Here is an 18,923-nt window from a genome sequence, read left to right as displayed (position 1 = left end):
AGCATGTCGGGTGCCATTCCATGATAGCATGCCAAGTTTCATGAATTTCAGACGAGTTTTGGATTTACTAGAATTTAAAAACAAAGTATCTCAATGTTTTGCCAGCAATTAACGGTGCCCTGGTGTTTGAAATTCATTCCCATTTCTTGCATGGGACCTAAGCATGCACCCAAGGACACATATTTGATTTTTCAACCAATTTATATGCATTAGAGCATGTGCGTGTAGTTCAAATTTGAATTATACACATAAATGCATTGAAAACTGAATATACATAAAAAAGTCCAAACGAACCCCGAAAAATCCCAAAAATTGACACAACACCCCTGTTGTTCTATGCTAACATGAGAATTTTTTTTGAAAGCAATAAGAGGCAATGGATATTGTTTCGTCCCCAAAGGTGGTACGTTCCCTATCGAAACCATCAGGCTTGTTGTGAGAAGCTCTGGTTTGTGAGAAGCATATCCCCAAACCTGCCCCAAATGTGACAAAAAATTTACCATGGGATGTTGATGCCGCTCCATGATAGCATGCCAAGTTTCATGAATTTCAGACGAGCTTTGGATTTACTAGAATTTAAAAACCAGGTATCTCAATGTTTGCGGCCGAGTGACCGTGACAGGGTGTTTGGCATTCATTCCCATTTCTTGCATGGGACCTAAGCATGCAACCAAGGGCACAAATTTGAATTTTCAACCAATTTATATGCATTAGAGCATGTGCATGTAGTTCAAATTTGAATTATGCACACAAATGCATTGAAAAATCAATTAATGCATAAAAATGTCCAAACGAACCCTAAAAAATCCCAAAAATGGACACAACACTCCTGTTGTTCTATGTTGACACGAGAAATTTTTGAAAGCAATAAGAGGCAATGGATTTCGTTTCGTCCCCAAAGGTGGGACATTCCCTACCGAAACCATCAGGCTTGTTGTGAGAAGCTCTGGTTTGTGAGAAGCATATCCCCAAACCTGCCCCAAATGGGACAAAAAAATTACCACGGCATGTTGATGCCGCTCCAGGATAGCATGCCAAGTTTCATAAATTTCAGACGAGCTTTGGATTTACTAGAATTTAAAAACCATGTATCTCAATGTTTGCGGCCGAGTGACCGTGGCAGGGTGTTTGACATTCATTCCCATTTCTTGCATGGGACCTAAGCATGCAACCAAGGACACAAATTTGAATTTTCAACCAATTTATATGCATTAGAGCACGTGCATGTAGTTCAATTTGAATTATGCACATAAATGCATTGAAAAATCAATTAATGCATAAAAATGTCCAAACGAACCCCGAAAAATCCCAAAAAATGACACAACACTCGTGTTGTTCTATGTTGACACGAGAATATTTTTGAAAGCAATAAGAGGCAATGGATATCGTTGCGTCACCAAAGGTGGGACGTTCCCTACCGAAACCATCAGGCTTGTTGTGAGAAGCATATCCCCGAACCTGCCCCAAACGGGACAAAAAGTTTACCACGACATGTTGATGCCGCTCCATGATAGCATGCCAAGTTTCATGAATTTCAGACGAGCTTTGGATTTACTAGAATTTAAAAACCAGGTATCTCAATGTTTGCGGCCGAGCGACCATGGCAGAGTGTTTGACATTCGTTCACATTTCTTGCATGGGACCTAAGCATGCAACCAAGGGCACATATTTGAATTTTCAACTAATTTATATGCATTAGAGCATGTGCATGTAGTTCAAATTTGAATTATGCACATAAATGCATTGAAAACTCAATTGATGCATAAAAACGTCCAAACGAACCCTGAAAAATCCCAAAAATTGACACAACACTCCTGTTGTTCTATGTTGACACGAGAATTTTTTTTGAAAGCAATAAGAGGCAATGGATATCGTTTTGTCCCCAAAGGTGGGACGTTCTCTACCGAAACCATCAGGCTTGTTGTGAGAAGCACTAGTTTGTGAGAAGCATATCCCCAAACCTGCCCCAAATGGGACAAAAAATTTACCACGGCATGTTGATGCCGCTCCATGATAGCATGCCAAGTTTCATGAATTTCAGATGAGCTTTGGATTTACAAGAATTTAGAAACCAGGTATCTCAATGTTTGCGGCCGAGTGACCGTGGCAGGGTGTTTGACATTTGTTCCCATTTCTTGCATGGGACCTAAGCATGCAACCAAGGACAAACATTTGATTTTGCAACCCGTTTTTATGGACGGAGCACATGCATATAGTTTAATTTTGGATTTACTAGAATTAGAAAAGCAAGTATCTCAACATTTGCGGGAGAGCCATGGTGCCGTGGTGTTCAAAATTCATCCCCATTTCTTGCATGGAACATAAGCATAAACCCATGGACCCATATATGATTTTACAACCCATGTTGGTGCACCGGACCATGTGCATGTGCTTTAATTTTGAATTGTGCACCTGAAATGGCTAGAAAACCAATTTAATGTATAAAATTTCCAAACGAACCCTGAATAATTCCAATTTTTTTACGACACAAATATAGTTGCATGTTCACTGCAGATAAAAGGTCTAGCAATTCAAACATCATCCATTGCCGTTGTGACCCCATTATGTAATACAAATCAAGACGAAAAATCAAGTAGATCCCACACAATTTATTATCACCAACCGTGTGAGATGCAGCACAAAATATCTTGGAGCACCGTCGGATTATAGTACGCATACGGCTTACGCGAGAAGGTGCGACGGCTACAGTCCACAGCCCGCTCTGAATAAGGGACCATGTCTGATGAAACTTTGCGCGCCAGTTTTTTCGCTGAAGTGATTCCAAATTTTCGGCTTCCGCGGAAATATCTACCTCCCCGCCCCCTCCCCCTTACCAAAAGCCACATTTCCCCTGTTTCCGCCTTCCTTTCCAAGTTGAAACCTTCACTCCTTGCTTGCAATGTCGCCTCCTCGCCGGCAACCCTCCTTCACACTGCTCGGCCTCGCCTATCCAGGCAGGTAATCCACACCCGACCCCCATCCTCCTCCTCCTTCCACATCCCACATGCCCCAACCGCCGGTGCGAGCGCGACACCTTACACCCAAATCACCGACCCCTCCACCAAATAAGCGCCGCCCTAAGCCATGGTGCGCACGGTATAGCCAGGATCTCAAGGAGCATTTGGCAGCGGAGAAGCAAATCGTGACCGCACGCGCGGATGAGGTTGCGATGGCTGCCATTCGTGCCGACCCCCAGATCTTGGAGGAGCACCTCGCCGTCGAGGCAACCGTCGGCGCCTTGCGTGCCGACACCGCGACGCGGTTGGCTGCTTTAAACGACAGTTCATGGCATTTTCTCGAGGCCACTGTCGATGCCTTCGACGAAGACTATGAGGTATTTTCTCAGCATGCACGTGCTTACCTCATCTCGAGAACCAGCAGTTTGGTGCCCGGAGCGGCTCAGGCAACTCACTACTACGACGAGGGCACCCACAAAGCGGAGGCCTCGCCCTCTTCCATGTCCAAGGAGCCAATCGTCATCGATATCTCTGACAATGAGGAGTAGCTTGTCTTATTAGCTCACTATAAGGACCCATGTTCAGTTTGCTAGATACTGCCTTTCCTTAACAAATTCTAGTGAATTATGCTATCTACTTTTACCACGCAATCTTCTGCTCTGGAGTATATGTTCTATATGTCGTGCAATGTGGTGTTCAGTTAACTATTTGGTTCAATTCTGCAAATGTGATGTTCAATTCTTCAGGGTGCAATTTTCCAAGTTGTCAAGCAGGCTTGGTTTGGTTAACTGTCCGATCTTCTATTAGGAGTATGTTATATTGTGGAATGTGGTGCTCAGTTAACGTTTGGTTCATTTGTTATGGTGTTTAGTTAACTGTTTGGTTCAATTCTGCAATGCGATGTTCAATTGTTGTGGGTGCATTCTGTTATTGTATACCATGTGAGAAATAAATGGAATTTGGTTGTACTAAATACATGAGAAACAAATACAATTGCTATATTTCCAAGTTGTTAAGCATGCTCGGTTTGGTTAACTGTCTGATCTTCTATTCGGAGTATGTTATATTGTGCAATGTGGTGTTCAGTTAACGCTTGGTTCATTTATTGTGGTGTTTAGTTAACTGTTTGGTTCAATTCTGCAATGTGATGTTCAATTGTTATAGGTGCATTCTGTTATTGTATAGCATATGATAAATAAATTGAATTTGGCTGTACTAAATACATGAGAAAAAAATACAATTGCTATATTTCCAAGTTGTTAAGCATGCTTGGTTTGGTTAACTGTCTGATCTTCTATTAGGAGTATGTTATATTGTGCAATGCGGTGCTCAGTTAATGTTTTGTTCATTTGTTATGGTGTTTAGTTAATTGTTTGGTTCAATTCTGCAATGCGATGTTCAATTGGTGTGGCTGCATTCTGTTATTGTATACCATGTGAGAAATAAATCGAATTTGGCTGTACTAAATACACGAGAAACAAATACAATTGCTATATTTCCAAGTTGTTAAGCATGCTTGGTTTGGTTAACTGTGTGACCTTCTATTAGGAGTATGTTATATTGTGCAATGTGGTGCTCAGTTAACATTTGGTTCATTTGTTGTGGTGTTTACTTAACTGCATGGTTCAATTCTGCAATGCGATGTTCAATTGTTGTGGCTGCATTCTGTTATTGTATACCATGTGAGAAATAAATCAAATTTGGTTGTACTAAATACATGAGAAACAAATACAATTGCTATATTTCCAAGTTGTTAAGCATGCTTGGTCTGATTAACTGTCTGATCTTCTATTAGGAGTATGTTATATTGTGCAATGTGGTGCTCAGTTAACGTTTGGTTCATTTGTTGTGGTGTTTAGTTAACTGCACATGCATGGTCCGTTGTCTAATAGCACATTATTGTGCAATTGCAGGAACCATTCTAATATTTAGGTTTTTAACAATTTGGTCTTGCACATGTAGGTCCTGCTGTCAGAGGTTTTGACCCACTGTTCGACCCTTTTTGCATATGGGGAAATGAGTTGTCCATGAATATCAATCAAGTGAAAAAACTCAGAAAGATTATTAGGATAAAGAAATTAGCGACAAAAAACAACAAGATGTTTATCTGCACAATGAAGAAGACATCAGTTCACTACAAGATGGTACTAACTATTATACCTTGCCTTTTTTTTTATTCCTTTGCCCCATTTCCAATATAGAGAAGATATTTAGGCACATCCTTGTTTTCAGGCCTTTCCAAAGCAATTCACTGATGATTACCTCTCAAACCACCTCTATGGTCAGGAGGCGAGGAAGGTTTTCATACAACATCCACGGTTCAATATTGAAGTGTTTCTGAAGAGGACGAAGGACGGACGGTCAATCATCCACATGCACTGGCCTAAAGTTGCAAAGACCTTCAACATGAATGAAGGATCAATATTCGCCTTCCGCTTCAGCAGTTTTCCAGATGAGATGCATCTGTCTATATACCGTCTATGATGCTAATTTCGAAAGGTTCTACATGTTGCATGTGAAACTTGATGCTGGTGCAGTTGTGTAATGGGGTAGTTGAGTGCTGAAGCTATATCATATTGTACTCTGATGTATTTCAATTATGAAATTCTGCTTCCTTAATATGGAAATGAAATATATTATGTGCTTAATATGAATGTCAATTAGATTAATAAATGGATTATTAACAATAGGGCAATTAGCCTGCTAATGGCGAATTAGCCTGCTAATTGGGTTTTGCTATTGCAAATGGTTAATGAAAAAACACCGTGGGCGATGACCTCAGGCAACGCACACAGTTCTAGGAATAAACCATGTTGGATCAATGAACAATCACACATGACTTTCTCTTGAAAACTGTTTGCGTTAGGCCAACTTGCGCAAACGTTTACCACATAAAAACTGTGTGTGATGGACAGTCTTTGTCACACAATTTCTTCTACGGACCGTGTATGATGCATTTAATAACGCAAACGATAAAATTGTTAATATTGTGTGCAATGACAATGCTATCATAAACGATTTAACGGGAAAAAATTGTGTGTGATGTACCTGTGAACGGAAACGTTTTCCTTGGAGCGACTGTGTGGGATGTACATACGAACAGAAACGTTTAGCAGGGACTGACTGTGTGAGATGTACTTGCGACCAGAAACAATTTCACATGTATAATTGTATTTTTTTAGCTCTACTGTACGTATTTCCGTATTTGAGCGCTCGCCGGTCGCACACGACCTCATTTTGCCGAGCGTGTGTGCCAGGAGGGCATATGCCCGACGGTTTCTGGGTCGTGTGGGAAGGACCCCTATCATTGTCACTCACTAGGCGACGGTTTCAAATGCCGTCGCGGAAAGAGGTTAAAAACCGTTTGTATAGCACCGACGCGTACTAGTGGGTAGCTGTGGATGATCTTCTCCATAGCTAGTATGTAGGTTAAACATGTCAATTTTTGGTAGTTCTATGGCATGTCCTAATGTAGTACGTAGTTGCATTAGTTTGTATGGATTTGAGGTTTGCTAATTGAGGTGTTTGGTTGTGAGAAGAGAAAATTGAGACATGGACGAGAGCATCTGCGGGCGTTTGAGGAACCGCATTTGTCATCTCCGGCTGTAGATGCTCTTAGGCTAAGCATTTTGCTGCCACTGTTTGTATGGCCTTCAGGTCTACATCTGTACTAAGAAGAACATGTTTTCCTCCTGCTAATAGAATGGGCAGCTCCTGCTAATAGAATGGGAAGCGCTCCTGCCTTCAATTAAAAAAACTTAAAAGACCTTTTTGATTCACGGGATTCTAAAAACACGGGAATAAGAAAAACATAGGATTAGAATGTCATGGTCATATTAATCATACAGGATTTTGGGTTGTTTGATGGCATCATAGGAAAAATAAAGGATTCTTACAAAGAAGTTTGAGTGGATGCTAGAAATCTTGTGGGAAGTACAAAGAAATCCTTAGGCCTTCTTTGGTTCATAGGGTAGGAAATTCATAACAATAGGAAAGTCATAGGAATTGAGATGACATGTATCTCAAATGCTATGAGTAGGAATAGAAAAAGAGATGTCCTTTGATTCACATCATAGGATCTTTTCCATTGAATTTAGGCTAATGTTCAGTTTCCTATGAAATGTGAGGATAGGAAGAATTCCCCCATAGGAATAAAACTCTATTCCTACAAACAAACGGCTCTAAAAGAATTTTTCCTGTGGAAATCTTATCCTATGAAATTTCTACAAAATTCCTCCAAACCAAAGGAGGTCTTAGGAAAAATTCCTATAGGATTCAATTATATAAATCAAACAACCAACATTGGAAAAAATCCTAAGGATTCCAATTCTCCAAAATTCCTATGCAAATCCTTTGAATCAAAGGAGCCCCAAGCTTCGGATTTGCAGGTCATCGAGAAGCAGTCCAATGTCTCCTTTTGCATGGTGTTCCTTCTTAGTGTGGTTTGGCTTTTGGTTCGAGAATTGTGTACTTGGTTTGGTTCATCTATGGTCTCCTGTAAAAGATAAATTGGTACTATTGCGTTTTCTCTAGGTTTTGGTAGTTTGGGTGACATCAGGTTTTTGCCCCCATGGCCTGTGTCGTGATGGCAGGCACAGGTAGTGTGTTTCCTAGTGTTGCCCCGAGCTCGCTTCTTCTCTTTCCCTACCCTCGCTTTACTTATTCTAAAAACTTTGTATTTTTGTTATTGAAAGTTAGGTGTTTTGGTTGGTGTGGATGTTCCGACGATTGATGTTCGCATTGATCGAAGGATTCTTGTATCATATTTGCTCCCTTCTATAAAAATACGGTATGCATTGGCATACTCATGAAAAAAGTAATGGAGGGGGGAACCCCGGTTCAAAAAGGAAGGGCCCCCTCATCATTGCCGATAGAGAAGGATAACCCAGGCTGGATCTCCTGCTTAATCCGCTAGATAGACTTCCAAAACCGAGATCCATCCGCACGAGAACAAGTAAGGAGAGGCTCGCCCCTCAGATGCTTAGCCTGAACATGCCAATTTTTGATAGACCGATGGCATGTATTGATGTAGTAGCCATGGATGGCCGTAGAGTTAGTTACGATGCATGTGGTTGTATGGATTTGGTGTTTGCTAAATGAGGTATCCGGTTGTGGCATCGAAAACTTAAGGGGTGACTGATAATTGTCCACGAACGCATCGGATGAGTTCTTGACGTTTAGGGGGCTGGATTTGCCAAGGCCGGCTTAAATGATCTGGCAACATACAATAGTGTTATCCCCCCAATTCAAAGACGCGTCATTTTTTTTTCTTTACATGAAATACGCGTCAGTTTTATCTCGGACGGAATGTCAAAGCAAATAGTCAACTGCCGGCCGAGTCGTACACACGTTGGTTCGACGGACAGTTCGTCCTCAGCCAAGCTGCCAAAATTGCCAAATCATCATCCCCACCGTTTCCTTTCCCCCACCTCCGCCGCTCCCGTCCCCTCCCCTCCGCGACCGAAACAATGGGCGTCCTCCCTTCCATCTGACGCCCCAATCCAATCCATGAGAACCCCCGCGCCACAATCCGATCTTGCCGCCCGAGGATGTCCCTGCCCGACGTCGTGTACAGGTGATTGCCCTCATACCATCTACTCGTCCCAATTTGTCCGGTTAGGCGTCTTGGGTTGTTTGGGCGGGGATTAGGGCGGGTTCTTGGTGTCTCGGGCGGATTGGGTATGGATTAGGCTCGCAGGTACTGGGCTGTTCTACGTAGGTGGCTCTGCTAGGTTCTGAGCTTTTCGAATGAGTATATCTTGGTGTCTTAATCTAGGAATCAAGAACCTAGGCTTTAGAATCTGTTGCCTATTAAATAATTAGTTGGTGTAGAAGTTACTCCTACTTCAGTCGGGGTATCTCTACTCGCGATAATGGATGCTTTTTGTTGTCTGATAAACAGAATTCTTGGTTTGCATATGCTTGTTCTGCGAATTGGGCTATCCCCCATCCATGGCCTCCATGTACAGCAATTCTGATTATTATTTTTTGCGAATAAGAATAGAATGTCTTATTTTGTAGCTTGGTGGTAGTCGACTTTATGATATCAGGAATATTCATGGTGCTGGAGGTTTTGGCGCGCAATTAATTAATTGAAACATATAAGTAGAGATCCATCTATTTGGCGCGTGCTTTCTTGGGGATTCTCCTTGCATGATAACGTTAATACACCGTGTTACACGTGGACATGCTGACGTAAACGTATGGAACTTGAAACGTTTGTGTTGCCACGGAGTTTGTCCTTTAAGCACCTGCACCATCCGCAATCTTGCAACCATCTAGCATTTAACCTCGCACCACTAGGCATTACAATTGGTAACTGGGGATTTGCCATGTTGTAAAAGTGGATCGTACGAGGCATCACCAAAGATTCCTTTTTCTTGTAAAGAATATTCTTATTTTATTTTTATTTTCTCAATTCAGGCTTTTTCTTTGGTTTGACTTGTTTTTGTTTTCTTCAATAGTAGAATCGTGATGTTTGATACTAAGTACTTATATATTTACAGCAGTGAACAGTCTCTTGACTATCGCTGCACAGTAATTGCATTTCTGTGATTGTTCTTTATCAATGCTGCAATAAAAATAAATTGTAAAGGAATCTTGGGAAGGATTTAGGGTTGATACACATTGGATAAACAGAACCTGTTATTGATAAGTATTGACATATATGGATCTTTTTTGTTGACATAATGTTACATAATTCTTATTACTAACAGCTAAGTATCAGCTTGATTGTTTCGCCATTTTTTGTATCTAAGTACTATATTTTACCTTTCTGGTGACATAATGTTACATGACTCTTATCGCTAATAACAGCCAAGTACTCCCTCCATCCGAAAAAGCTTGTCCCTCAAATGGATGTAGTGCTAGATACATCCATTTGAGGGATAAGCTTGGGACAAGCTTTTTCGGACGGAGGGAGTACCAGCTTGATTGTTTCACCAGTTTTTTTGTGCTACTATGCCCCTTCTGTACAAAACATTTTTGGTATTGTACTGTTTTTCCTTTCTTTTTCTGCATGATTTTTTGACAATAATTACATGTCTATTGGCAGCTGTGGATCCTGTGGATATGCTCTAAATCTTTCATCTTCTAACAGAAGCACATCTGACGTAGGATCCTCGTACCAAAAATCTCTGAAGAAGGGTCTGATTTCATTCACTTCTATTGATCTCAGCCGTTTTACTCAGGTTGACGAGATATCTTGTTTTCCTTTCCTTACCTGGCGTAGCTACCGGCCGAAAACTAAGCTTCTGTGCCGAAAATGTGGATCATCTATTGGCTATGGATATGGTGAGCCACCTGTATTGTGTAGCTTTGATCCAGCAAGTTCTTCCTCTGGTACATCCCAAAACTATTTAATAAAGATCCAGGCTCTCCGACTTTCAGACGGTACTCAATAATTGGTTAAGTGTAGTCAGAATATGGAAAAAGAGATGATGGATAACAGCATAGAAGGCTGTATCAGTTGCCTTTCTGATGATTGCTTGCTTTCTATATTTAACAAGCTTGAAAGTGAATCGGACAAGAATGCTTTTGGGTTAACGTGTAAGAATTGGTTCAAGGTTCGAAACATTGCTCGAAAATCGCTAATATTTCATTTCTCATTTAATGCTAAAGAATATAAGGAGCATGCCCAGTGCCTTCCAAAGATGTTGGCCCGTTCTCCATATCTTAAGTTGATATCCCTTGCGGGGCTTAGTGAGCTATCTGATTCAGCTCTTTATGAAGTGGGAGTTTCTGGAACATCTTTGCAGTCCTTCTCATTGTACTCCTGTTCTGGTATAACAGATGATGGTCTAGCACAAGTGTCAATCGGATGTCCTAATTTGGTTATAGTTGAACTTTACCGCTGCTTAAATATCACCGATCTTGGTTTGGAAAGTCTTTCCAAGGGCTGTCATTCTTTGAAGAGTCTTAACCTTGGTTACTGCACAGTTATTTCAGATCGAGGGATTAGTTCAATCTTTAGGAATTGCCGAAACATTTGTGCACTTATCATATCATATTGCAGAGGTGTATCTGGTGTTGGATTTAGAGGTTGCCCAAGTACACTTTCTTACCTAGAAGCCGAGTCCTGCATGCTTTCTCCAGAGGGAATGCTAGACATATCGAGTGGTGGTGGACTCCAGTACATAAATTTGTATAATCTAAGGAGTTCAGTTGGGCTGGATTGCCTAGGTGGAGTTGGCAGTATGAAGAAACTCCGAGTTCTGAATCTGAGGATGTGCCGCTATCTTACTGATGATTCTGTGGTGGCAATAGCTAGCGGGTGTCCGTTGATTGAGGAGTGGAGCCTTGCTGTCTGTCATGGCGTCCGCTTACCTGGTTGGTCGGCGATTGGATTGAACTGCAACAAGCTAAGAATTCTTCATGTGAACCGTTGTCGAAACATATGCGACCAAGGACTGCAGGCTCTCAAGGACGGATGTGTGCGCCTTGAGGTCCTGCATATACATGGCTGTAGCAAGATTACAAATAATGGCCTGGCACTGTTCAGCATTGCTAGGCCTAGTGTGAAGCAAATGGTGGACGAAGCCATGTCCATTGGTCCGTCCATCGAGGATTTATTCCGGTTGCAGTGATCGGGAACTCTGAAAGTTTAGTTACAACTTTGAAGTTTTGACTTGAACAAGGTGCCATCCCTTGTTGTCACCAGTGTGTTTGTCATTACAGCAAAGTATTGGTTCTTTGACCATCACCATGTGTGCATTCTATTTGTTCCGGTTCATACTTATTTGGTTGTTGGTGTAAAGGATGTTGCAGACATAACCATAACTATACAAATGAACTGTAAGAAGTCAGTTTGGTGCTACCGTTATTTGCATGTTCCCGCTCTGGGTTTTTGGCTGTAAAGTGCTGTCATGAAATTTGATATTGGTTAAATCCATTGTCTTATTTAGTCATTTCGAAAGCACTTTAAGTTTAATGTGATTCATAACCATTCCCCGAGAGCGAAGCTTGACTTCAGTTTCTACAAATGCTATAAGAACCAAAAAGTCCTGACCAGTATGATAAGTAATTCGTTTATCTTGGTAAGAGTTGTGTAGGTCTACACCAAATTGGAACTACGATCAGTCAAATAGTAATCACTCTAACTCCACAGATCAGCAACACTAACATGAAACTGCCACATACTCGTACACTTAAAAGCATGATGGCTTGATAACTTCAGAAATAATAAGTGCTTGTACACTCAGGATCCTTTCCCCCTTTTTGAAGTGTGCATGTGTACTGCCACAATTCACTGGTATACTAGTGGTACATCCGCAAAAATATGTACAAATGTGAAATAAAACTACCACAGGCAAAACCTATCTGAGACCCAGAGTAGCCCACTCAGGTAAGCGGTGTGCTCAACAGCTATATAGTTCCAGATAGCCAACAGCTTGAGTAGAAACATTGTTGAACCCCTTGGCAACAGTTTAGATCAGATCGGCGCCACGCTAAAGCCATGATGTGTCATGAGTAAAACACCTGTGCTTTGCACCATGCGGCATCACCCTGACCTATCGACCAGATATAAAGCTACTACCCGAAGAAGCTCCGGTGGCACATGGAACATCTCGTACTTGAACTTTCATGATGCGTGCCCCGGTGGTGTCTAGTACATCAAGGCATTCCTGGAGATCAGCGTCGCTCGCTAAAATCACCCATTCATCCTCATCATCCTTGTACTTGAGCTGAAATGCGCCAACTGATAGCTTCAGCCTCTTTGCGATTTCTTCAAGCAGATCCTGGTATTTCATGGATGGTAGTAATTTCAACCTTACAGTGTCATCCTTGTAAGCGGCCTTCACAACTATGCTCGCATTGCTTCCATCAACTGGTCGACTCTTCAAGCATTTCTTCAAAGTCCCATCACTCGATGTACCGCCACTGGAGCAATCTGTCATGCTGGAAGAAGATGCCAGGCTTTGCTCAACAATCGCATTAGACTTGTCTGTTTCTATCTCAATTTTGCATTGCTGTGGCATAGAAACAGAATTCCACAATACATTCTTTTGCTCAGCTCCCTCAACCCACATCTCCATACCGCCAGGACAGATCATTTCTTTTGTAAGATATGAACCGTTTGACGCATCCTGACACTCTGACCCTTTTGATGTTCTACCAAAATGTGAATTTCGAGATAACCCTCCAGGATTCAGGTTAATATGGGTTTCGCTCCTTTTCTCATTCTGTGCTTTGTGGGGTACAGCTTGGCCTAGATGTTCTCTTTGGTATGCATCATAATCAGGTTGGAACTTACGGCATTCAGTGGGCAGGGAATCAGAACTTCGATGTTCAACATTCATTATCGGAGGCTCTTCGGTATGGGAAACAGATGAAACAATACATCCAGTGGCAGGATCATATTTTATCACTCCATCCACTCCGTGTACAGTACTTATCACATTCTGAATCTTCTCTAGTGACCGATTTACCTTCTTTATCTTACGAGATGGCCACCTTGATATTCCATGCTGCCGGCATATCCTTTTCAGTGTTGTAGGACAAACTGCAAAGGAACAAAAGATTCCTGTAAGTTCCTTCACCTAGAGCTTCATATGGTTACTTGGATTTTTCTAATGGTGGTGTGCTTTGTTCAGATTCATCACCTAATTGATTTGTATAAATATATACCAGCAAATGACTGACAGCATAAAGAGCTTACCACCAATGCTCTTTGCAGCATCTTTTAAACTGCCAGCAAAGTATTGCTGAAGGACTTTCAAGCTAACATGCTTCTCCGTTGAGCTGCGTATTTTCAGCCCATCAGATGTAGATTCCTGAAGGACAGTCAAGCTAACATTCTTCCCTGTTGAGCTGCAGTTTTCAAAATTTTGAGATGTAGTGCCAGGTTCAAACTGCAAAATAAATGAAATGAGATTAGACATTAGTTTTAAATTTGTAGGGCATGTTTTATACTGAGATACCCTTACGCTCAACAGCCTCCTGATCCAATCAGACTTTGATCCGATAAGAGTTTTTAGATATTTGTGACCGTATACAGTATCAAAACAGATGTAGATGAACCCCATAGAGAGTACTATCATAATGAAAACGAACAATCACGACAAAAGAGAAGAAATTTGGCGAGGCTGACCATAAACACAACCTCAGAAAGCACAAGGGTTGTCACTCTCTCACAGCCATATCACTCCTTTAGGACCCTTGGATCTTGTCCTATACAAGAATCTAGTGCTGAAGAAACCTGGTCTCTTATCCGCCTTTCTTGTTTTTTTTCAGAAACCTGTCTTGTATTACTTGATTGCTCGGGTTGTGTTCCTATGGCCAGCAACGTCACAGGTTCCCACTTGGCCACGGAGGACTCCCATTTCTCGTAGGATTCCTCGAGGATTTCTTATAGCACATGTGTTTGAATTCTAATTGGTTTAGGATATAGTCTCTGTTTCAAAATATTCATTTAACATAACTACCACATTAGTTTATGGAAAATATATAACGGCATTCAGATCTCTAGATCTGCATTATAAACTGGAAAGATGTTTGAACTTCTCAGCTACAAAGACTTAATAAGATTCAAAATCGATATGGTGTAATCGTATACATGTTTTATTTCTAGGACGCATTTTAGTTAAGCTCTGCAAAACCTAAGAACGCCTTTTGATGAAATATTAAAAGAAGATAAAGAGCTGACAAGATGATGCAGCAGGAACAGATATCTACAACTATATGCAGTACAATACAAGGAAATGAGCCAAAAAAAATGTTACGCAGGAAACCTTTCCTTGTTGACCAAAATTTCAGTACATCTACAACTATATTGCAGTACTTTGTTGACCAAAGTTCCAACTTATGGGCCTTTAGAAATATATTAAGGACTGGAGCACAGAAAGCCTGGACCAATCAGAAGACAGAGAGGAGAGAAAGGAGGGAGATAAAAGTTGAGAATGAAAAAAGAACCTTAGCATATTTTTTATCCGCCAGTTGCTCAACACTGTTTCTTATCTGATTTTCTAAAAGCACATTTATTTTGACTTCACTGGATACATCGATTTGGTTACATGAACTAATAGAAACATCAGACGATGAGCATCTTATTTCTGATCGCATTGTTGTGGTGTTTTCCTTCAGTTCAGCATCTGAAACTGTTCTCAGACTACTGCATACTCTTTGCATGGTTATTGAGATGTCGTCAAGTAAGAGCTGTTGTTCTTCACGAACTTTGCACGTCAGTGGAAGGAAAAACTCTAACACATAATCATCATCGCCAGTGTATGTGCTACGCAACCTGATAGCAACAGCAGCATGAAGACCAAACTTACGGGCATGATGTGCCAGCGGATAATCATGCATATCATATTCTCTCACATCAGATGAGAAGAAGGGATGATTTGATAAAATTGCATTTCCAGCAACACCTTGTCCTTTCTCAAGGGGGTGTTCTGCACAGGCACGGAGAAAATCATGCATTCTCATGTCATTGATGTAACAGGCAGATTCTTGTACGCAAAGGACATCTTTCTTCCTCAGACCAAACTTTATAGCCTGGTCACCATACTCTGCTGACACATTCAAACTGCTGTTGGGGCAAACTGGAATCCATGCAAGTGCCAAAGGTAGCATGTGTGTATGGCAAACACCTTGGAGAACATCCAATATTTCCGTCAATACTGATTGCTGATTCCTAGTAAGGCTCTGCAACATAGAGTATTGAGTTAAATTTCAACAATTATGTTGACAGATGTCTTTTATGTGCACTGGACGCAACAGTAATACATAATGGTACCTGAGGATGTGTCCTTGCTCGCACAGTGCTCAGCTGAACAGACTGCAAGATTACAAATGTCACAATTAATATTATGAGAAATGCTTTGGGCTTACAGATCATATGTGTACAGGCTTGGATTGGAACAGAAAATTAGCACCCATTTTGGAAATACAGTTCATGTATAATAATTCTACTAATTTCATCGACTCATTTCCATGTTTGAACTGTAGATAGTTTCAAATATATTTATAAAAATAAGTTTGTACCGCATTTGAGAAGTCAAACTTTACAAACCAAGTTTATAGAGAAAGCTATTTATAGTAAAAAAATACCAGCTATATATAACATGAAAATATGTCTCATGATTATGTAGTTGGTATCCAAGATGTAGATATTTATCTCTACAAACTTGGTCAAAGTTTGATTTCCAAAAAATCAATATACACTACATTATGGAACGGAGGGAGTACTTTGATAAGAATCAACATATGTGTAAGAAAGCTAAAAACCGTAAAATATCTTATGCTAAAACTTCCATATGAATAATTAAAGGAAGTGCTTTTTATGGAGCATATACAGTACTACAGTGCACTTCCACTACCACTACTGTGCGTTCTGAGAAGATTGAAGAAAATATATTTGTCCAGTTGTCTAGTTTGAAAGTAGTGCCACTAAGCAGATTTCCTCTTTCACTACATAACATTTTTTTAATAACTTTTTAAGTAATCTAGTTCGCAAGTGAAGAGTGCAAGGTGTCCACCAATAATGGGGGTCCACTAAGCACATAATTTTTTTATCAGGTGCACTAAAAGCACATCACCTCTCTTGATTACACAAACTCGATACTATCTGCTTCAGTTCATGATATTGTGGCCTGTTTAGTATAACATATGAATCTGTAATGAACTGCAAAGAAAACAATGACGAAGCAATGATTTCAGCAGTAACCAAATTTGCAACTGGATAAACTGTATCAGCTTAATTCGACAGCATACTTCAATAAAAGAAGTTATTATACTGGAAGCAAGGAGTTAGATTAAAAAAAAAGGTAATCTTGTGACATGTAGTTTTTTTACTATCATGCATTTCTTCAGAACTGTAGTGCGTAGTAATTCCAATTCTGAAGAAGAATTTTAGGAACAGCAGAAGAAATAATCATCAACCTGCAGAGCATTAGAAAGGTTGTCCATCTCTGAGCAAAAGTTATCCTTTTCCTGTGTCATGACTACTTCCAACACAGCACAGCAAGAGCCGCCACTTGAGTTGAAAACCGGCATGGCAAGGGATCCCCGGACTTCATTGCGAATTGCATAGTCTACCCTCAAGAACTCTGAAGTGTTGTAGTACATCACGTTTGATGTCCACTCTGGCATACCGGATATGAAAACACGCCCAGGCAATCCAGGAAACAGACCAGGTCCTTCTGTGGCTGAGAATGTAAACTGCCTAGAGACTTCCCTGTACCCTGTGAGCCTCTCATCAAGCAAGAAAGGCTGGTCAGAGGTGGTCAGCACTTGATGATCTCCATTTCTTACAGGGATCCAAACTTGCACAAGGACTGGCCCAGCAGTTGATGCTTCTTTAAGCATGGCCAATGCCCTGAGCATCCTCTCCGTCAGGGTGACGCCGCCATAAACTGTCTTTGGGACAGTGGAAGCGCTCACATTCATGACCTCTTTAGAGGCTAAACTGACAGAGCAATCACTACCATCAGTAATGGAAACATCACCTTGCTCCTCAGCATCCACAGAAGGTTGTGAAGGTGAGATATGTGTCACCTGCTGCGCAGGTGAAACACTGAAAGACGACAAGATACCGTCACTAAATGAAGGACCGGCGCCGAGCTCTGGGAAACTGTCAAGGTCATCAAACCCTGAGAGCATGAGCAGGTCCATGTCCGAGCCCCCGTCGCTGTAATCTGGTGTCCCATTCTCATCCATGCCTGACCTTTCTCCTCCCAAGATCAAATCTTTCTGAACCAAAACACAAAGAATTTCGATTCCTGCAGAGACATTTACTTTTAGCAACATGTAAGGAAAATAAATTGCTAACAGAAATCCTACTGAATCTTCCTTTGTGTAGAATTCACACTTCCATCTACCCAGAAGGGAACAATTTTGCACAATAAAGCACACATATGGCAACGACTAATACACATGAAGTGAGATTTCCCTTCCAAACCTTCAAAGAAAAAAAATCCCTTCCAAAAATAAGCGAGATTTCAGTATCATATATATCTGGTCCTCAGTACAAGAATTAGTCCTACTTAATGTCGAACAGTGCAGTTCTTGGAAAAAATGAAGGGAAAAGGGAATAATTTCATGCAGCGTAGCAGTTCTTAGGAAAGCAAGCTCAAAACAGAAACTCTGGGTGGGTCATGTCTCCTCATACCTCGGGTAATTCTTGGACGAAGAAACCAGAATCCAATCCGGGGGGAATGGAGCGCTGGCGCTCGACCCTCGCGACCTGATACCTAAGTAGCTGCGGAAGTGCGCATGAACCCCCAACACAAGCCTGTCACCATCGTCGCCACTTATTTTCTGTATAAAAAAAGAGAAGATTTTTGTAGCGCACGAAAGTGAAAAAACTAGTTCTATAGAAGCGGCAGGACCGCGGTGGATTCAAAGAGTCGACGTGAGGTGGGTTGCTGGAGGAGATTCCCAAGATTCCCTCTCGCCGGGGGAGGAATGATAAGAGGGCGGCCGGTAGGGGAGGAACTCGGAACTCTTCTCCCCCTGCCACTGCTCATCTGCTGTCTTTTTGCTCTCTGTTTGGTACTTGCACATGTACATCTTTCGGTCCATGCGCTTGAACTCTTTTGCTATTACAAACAGGTACCCGGATTTTAATTTTCTCCTAAGCTTGTCGATACACTCACCCCTATGAACGCACGCACGCACATCCTATACCGCACCTCCAAGATACTGACTTAAAATCACATCTTGAGATTGATGAAGTCATCACTGGCACCTCGTAGTCGACGAAAATGTCTACTCCCACTCAACAAACATCGGCCAGTAAGCTTGAAATATATTCAGAAAAATACAAACACCAGTGCCAAGTTTATGACTTGAATCCTAGCGGGGTGGTTCCACCACGAGAAACCTAACCAAGTTACGCTCAGTTCGCTTGTTGATGGAAATTACTATCTATTCCCTCCGTCAAATATTAATTATCGCTTAAACGGATGTATGTAGCACTAAAATACGGCTAGATACATTCGTTTGAGCAACAATTAGTATTAGACA

At 41.3% G+C, this 18,923-nt stretch overlaps 2 protein-coding genes across 3 annotated transcripts; one reads left to right on the top strand and one right to left on the bottom strand.

The window, feature by feature from the left end:
* Positions 1-8,346: 8,346 nt before the first annotated feature.
* Positions 8,347-11,778, top strand: LOC123096182 (F-box/LRR-repeat protein 12). The gene is made up of 3 exons (XM_044517829.1): positions 8,347-8,532; positions 10,012-10,069; positions 10,148-11,778. The coding sequence occupies exon 3, from the start codon at positions 10,382-10,384 to the stop codon at positions 11,540-11,542; it is 1,161 nt and encodes a 386-aa protein (XP_044373764.1). The 5' UTR covers positions 8,347-8,532; positions 10,012-10,069; positions 10,148-10,381; the 3' UTR covers positions 11,543-11,778.
* Positions 11,779-12,098: 320 nt separating this feature from the next.
* LOC123096181 (protein NLP2) lies at positions 12,099-18,442 on the bottom strand. Of its 2 annotated transcripts, XM_044517828.1 has the most exons (7): positions 18,310-18,442; positions 18,067-18,215; positions 16,839-17,677; positions 15,694-15,735; positions 14,868-15,602; positions 13,615-13,807; positions 12,099-13,458 (listed from the first exon to the last, which is right to left on the bottom strand). In XM_044517828.1, exons 3-7 carry the CDS (start codon positions 17,613-17,615, stop codon positions 12,467-12,469), a joined length of 2,739 nt encoding a protein of 912 aa, XP_044373763.1. In that variant the 5' UTR covers positions 17,616-17,677; positions 18,067-18,215; positions 18,310-18,442; the 3' UTR covers positions 12,099-12,466. The 2 variants fall into 2 exon arrangements, with proteins under 2 accessions (XP_044373763.1, XP_044373762.1); XM_044517827.1 differs by having other exon boundaries at positions 18,067-18,437.
* Between the last annotated feature and the right edge of the window lie 481 nt (positions 18,443-18,923).

The sequence above is a fragment of the Triticum aestivum genome, chromosome 4D, assembly GCF_018294505.1.
Source record: "Triticum aestivum cultivar Chinese Spring chromosome 4D, IWGSC CS RefSeq v2.1, whole genome shotgun sequence".
NCBI lineage: Eukaryota > Viridiplantae > Streptophyta > Magnoliopsida > Poales > Poaceae > Triticum > Triticum aestivum.
The sequence above is the reverse complement of the archived record's forward strand: the minus strand, read 5'-3'. Positions and strand labels throughout refer to the sequence as shown.

Coding starts and splice junctions, on each gene's coding strand:
- LOC123096182 (XM_044517829.1), top strand. CDS start 10,382: ATGGAAAAAGAGATGATGGATAACAGCATAGAAGGCTGTATCAGTTGC.
- LOC123096181 (XM_044517828.1), bottom strand. CDS start 17,615: ATGGATGAGAATGGGACACCAGATTACAGCGACGGGGGCTCGGACATG. Junction 15,603..15,693: donor GAGCAAGGACACATCCTCAG/GTACCATTATGT, acceptor TCTATGTTGCAG/AGCCTTACTAGGAATCAGCA. Junction 13,459..13,614: donor TGCTGCAAAGAGCATTGGTG/GTAAGCTCTTTA, acceptor GTTCCTTTGCAG/TTTGTCCTACAACACTGAAA.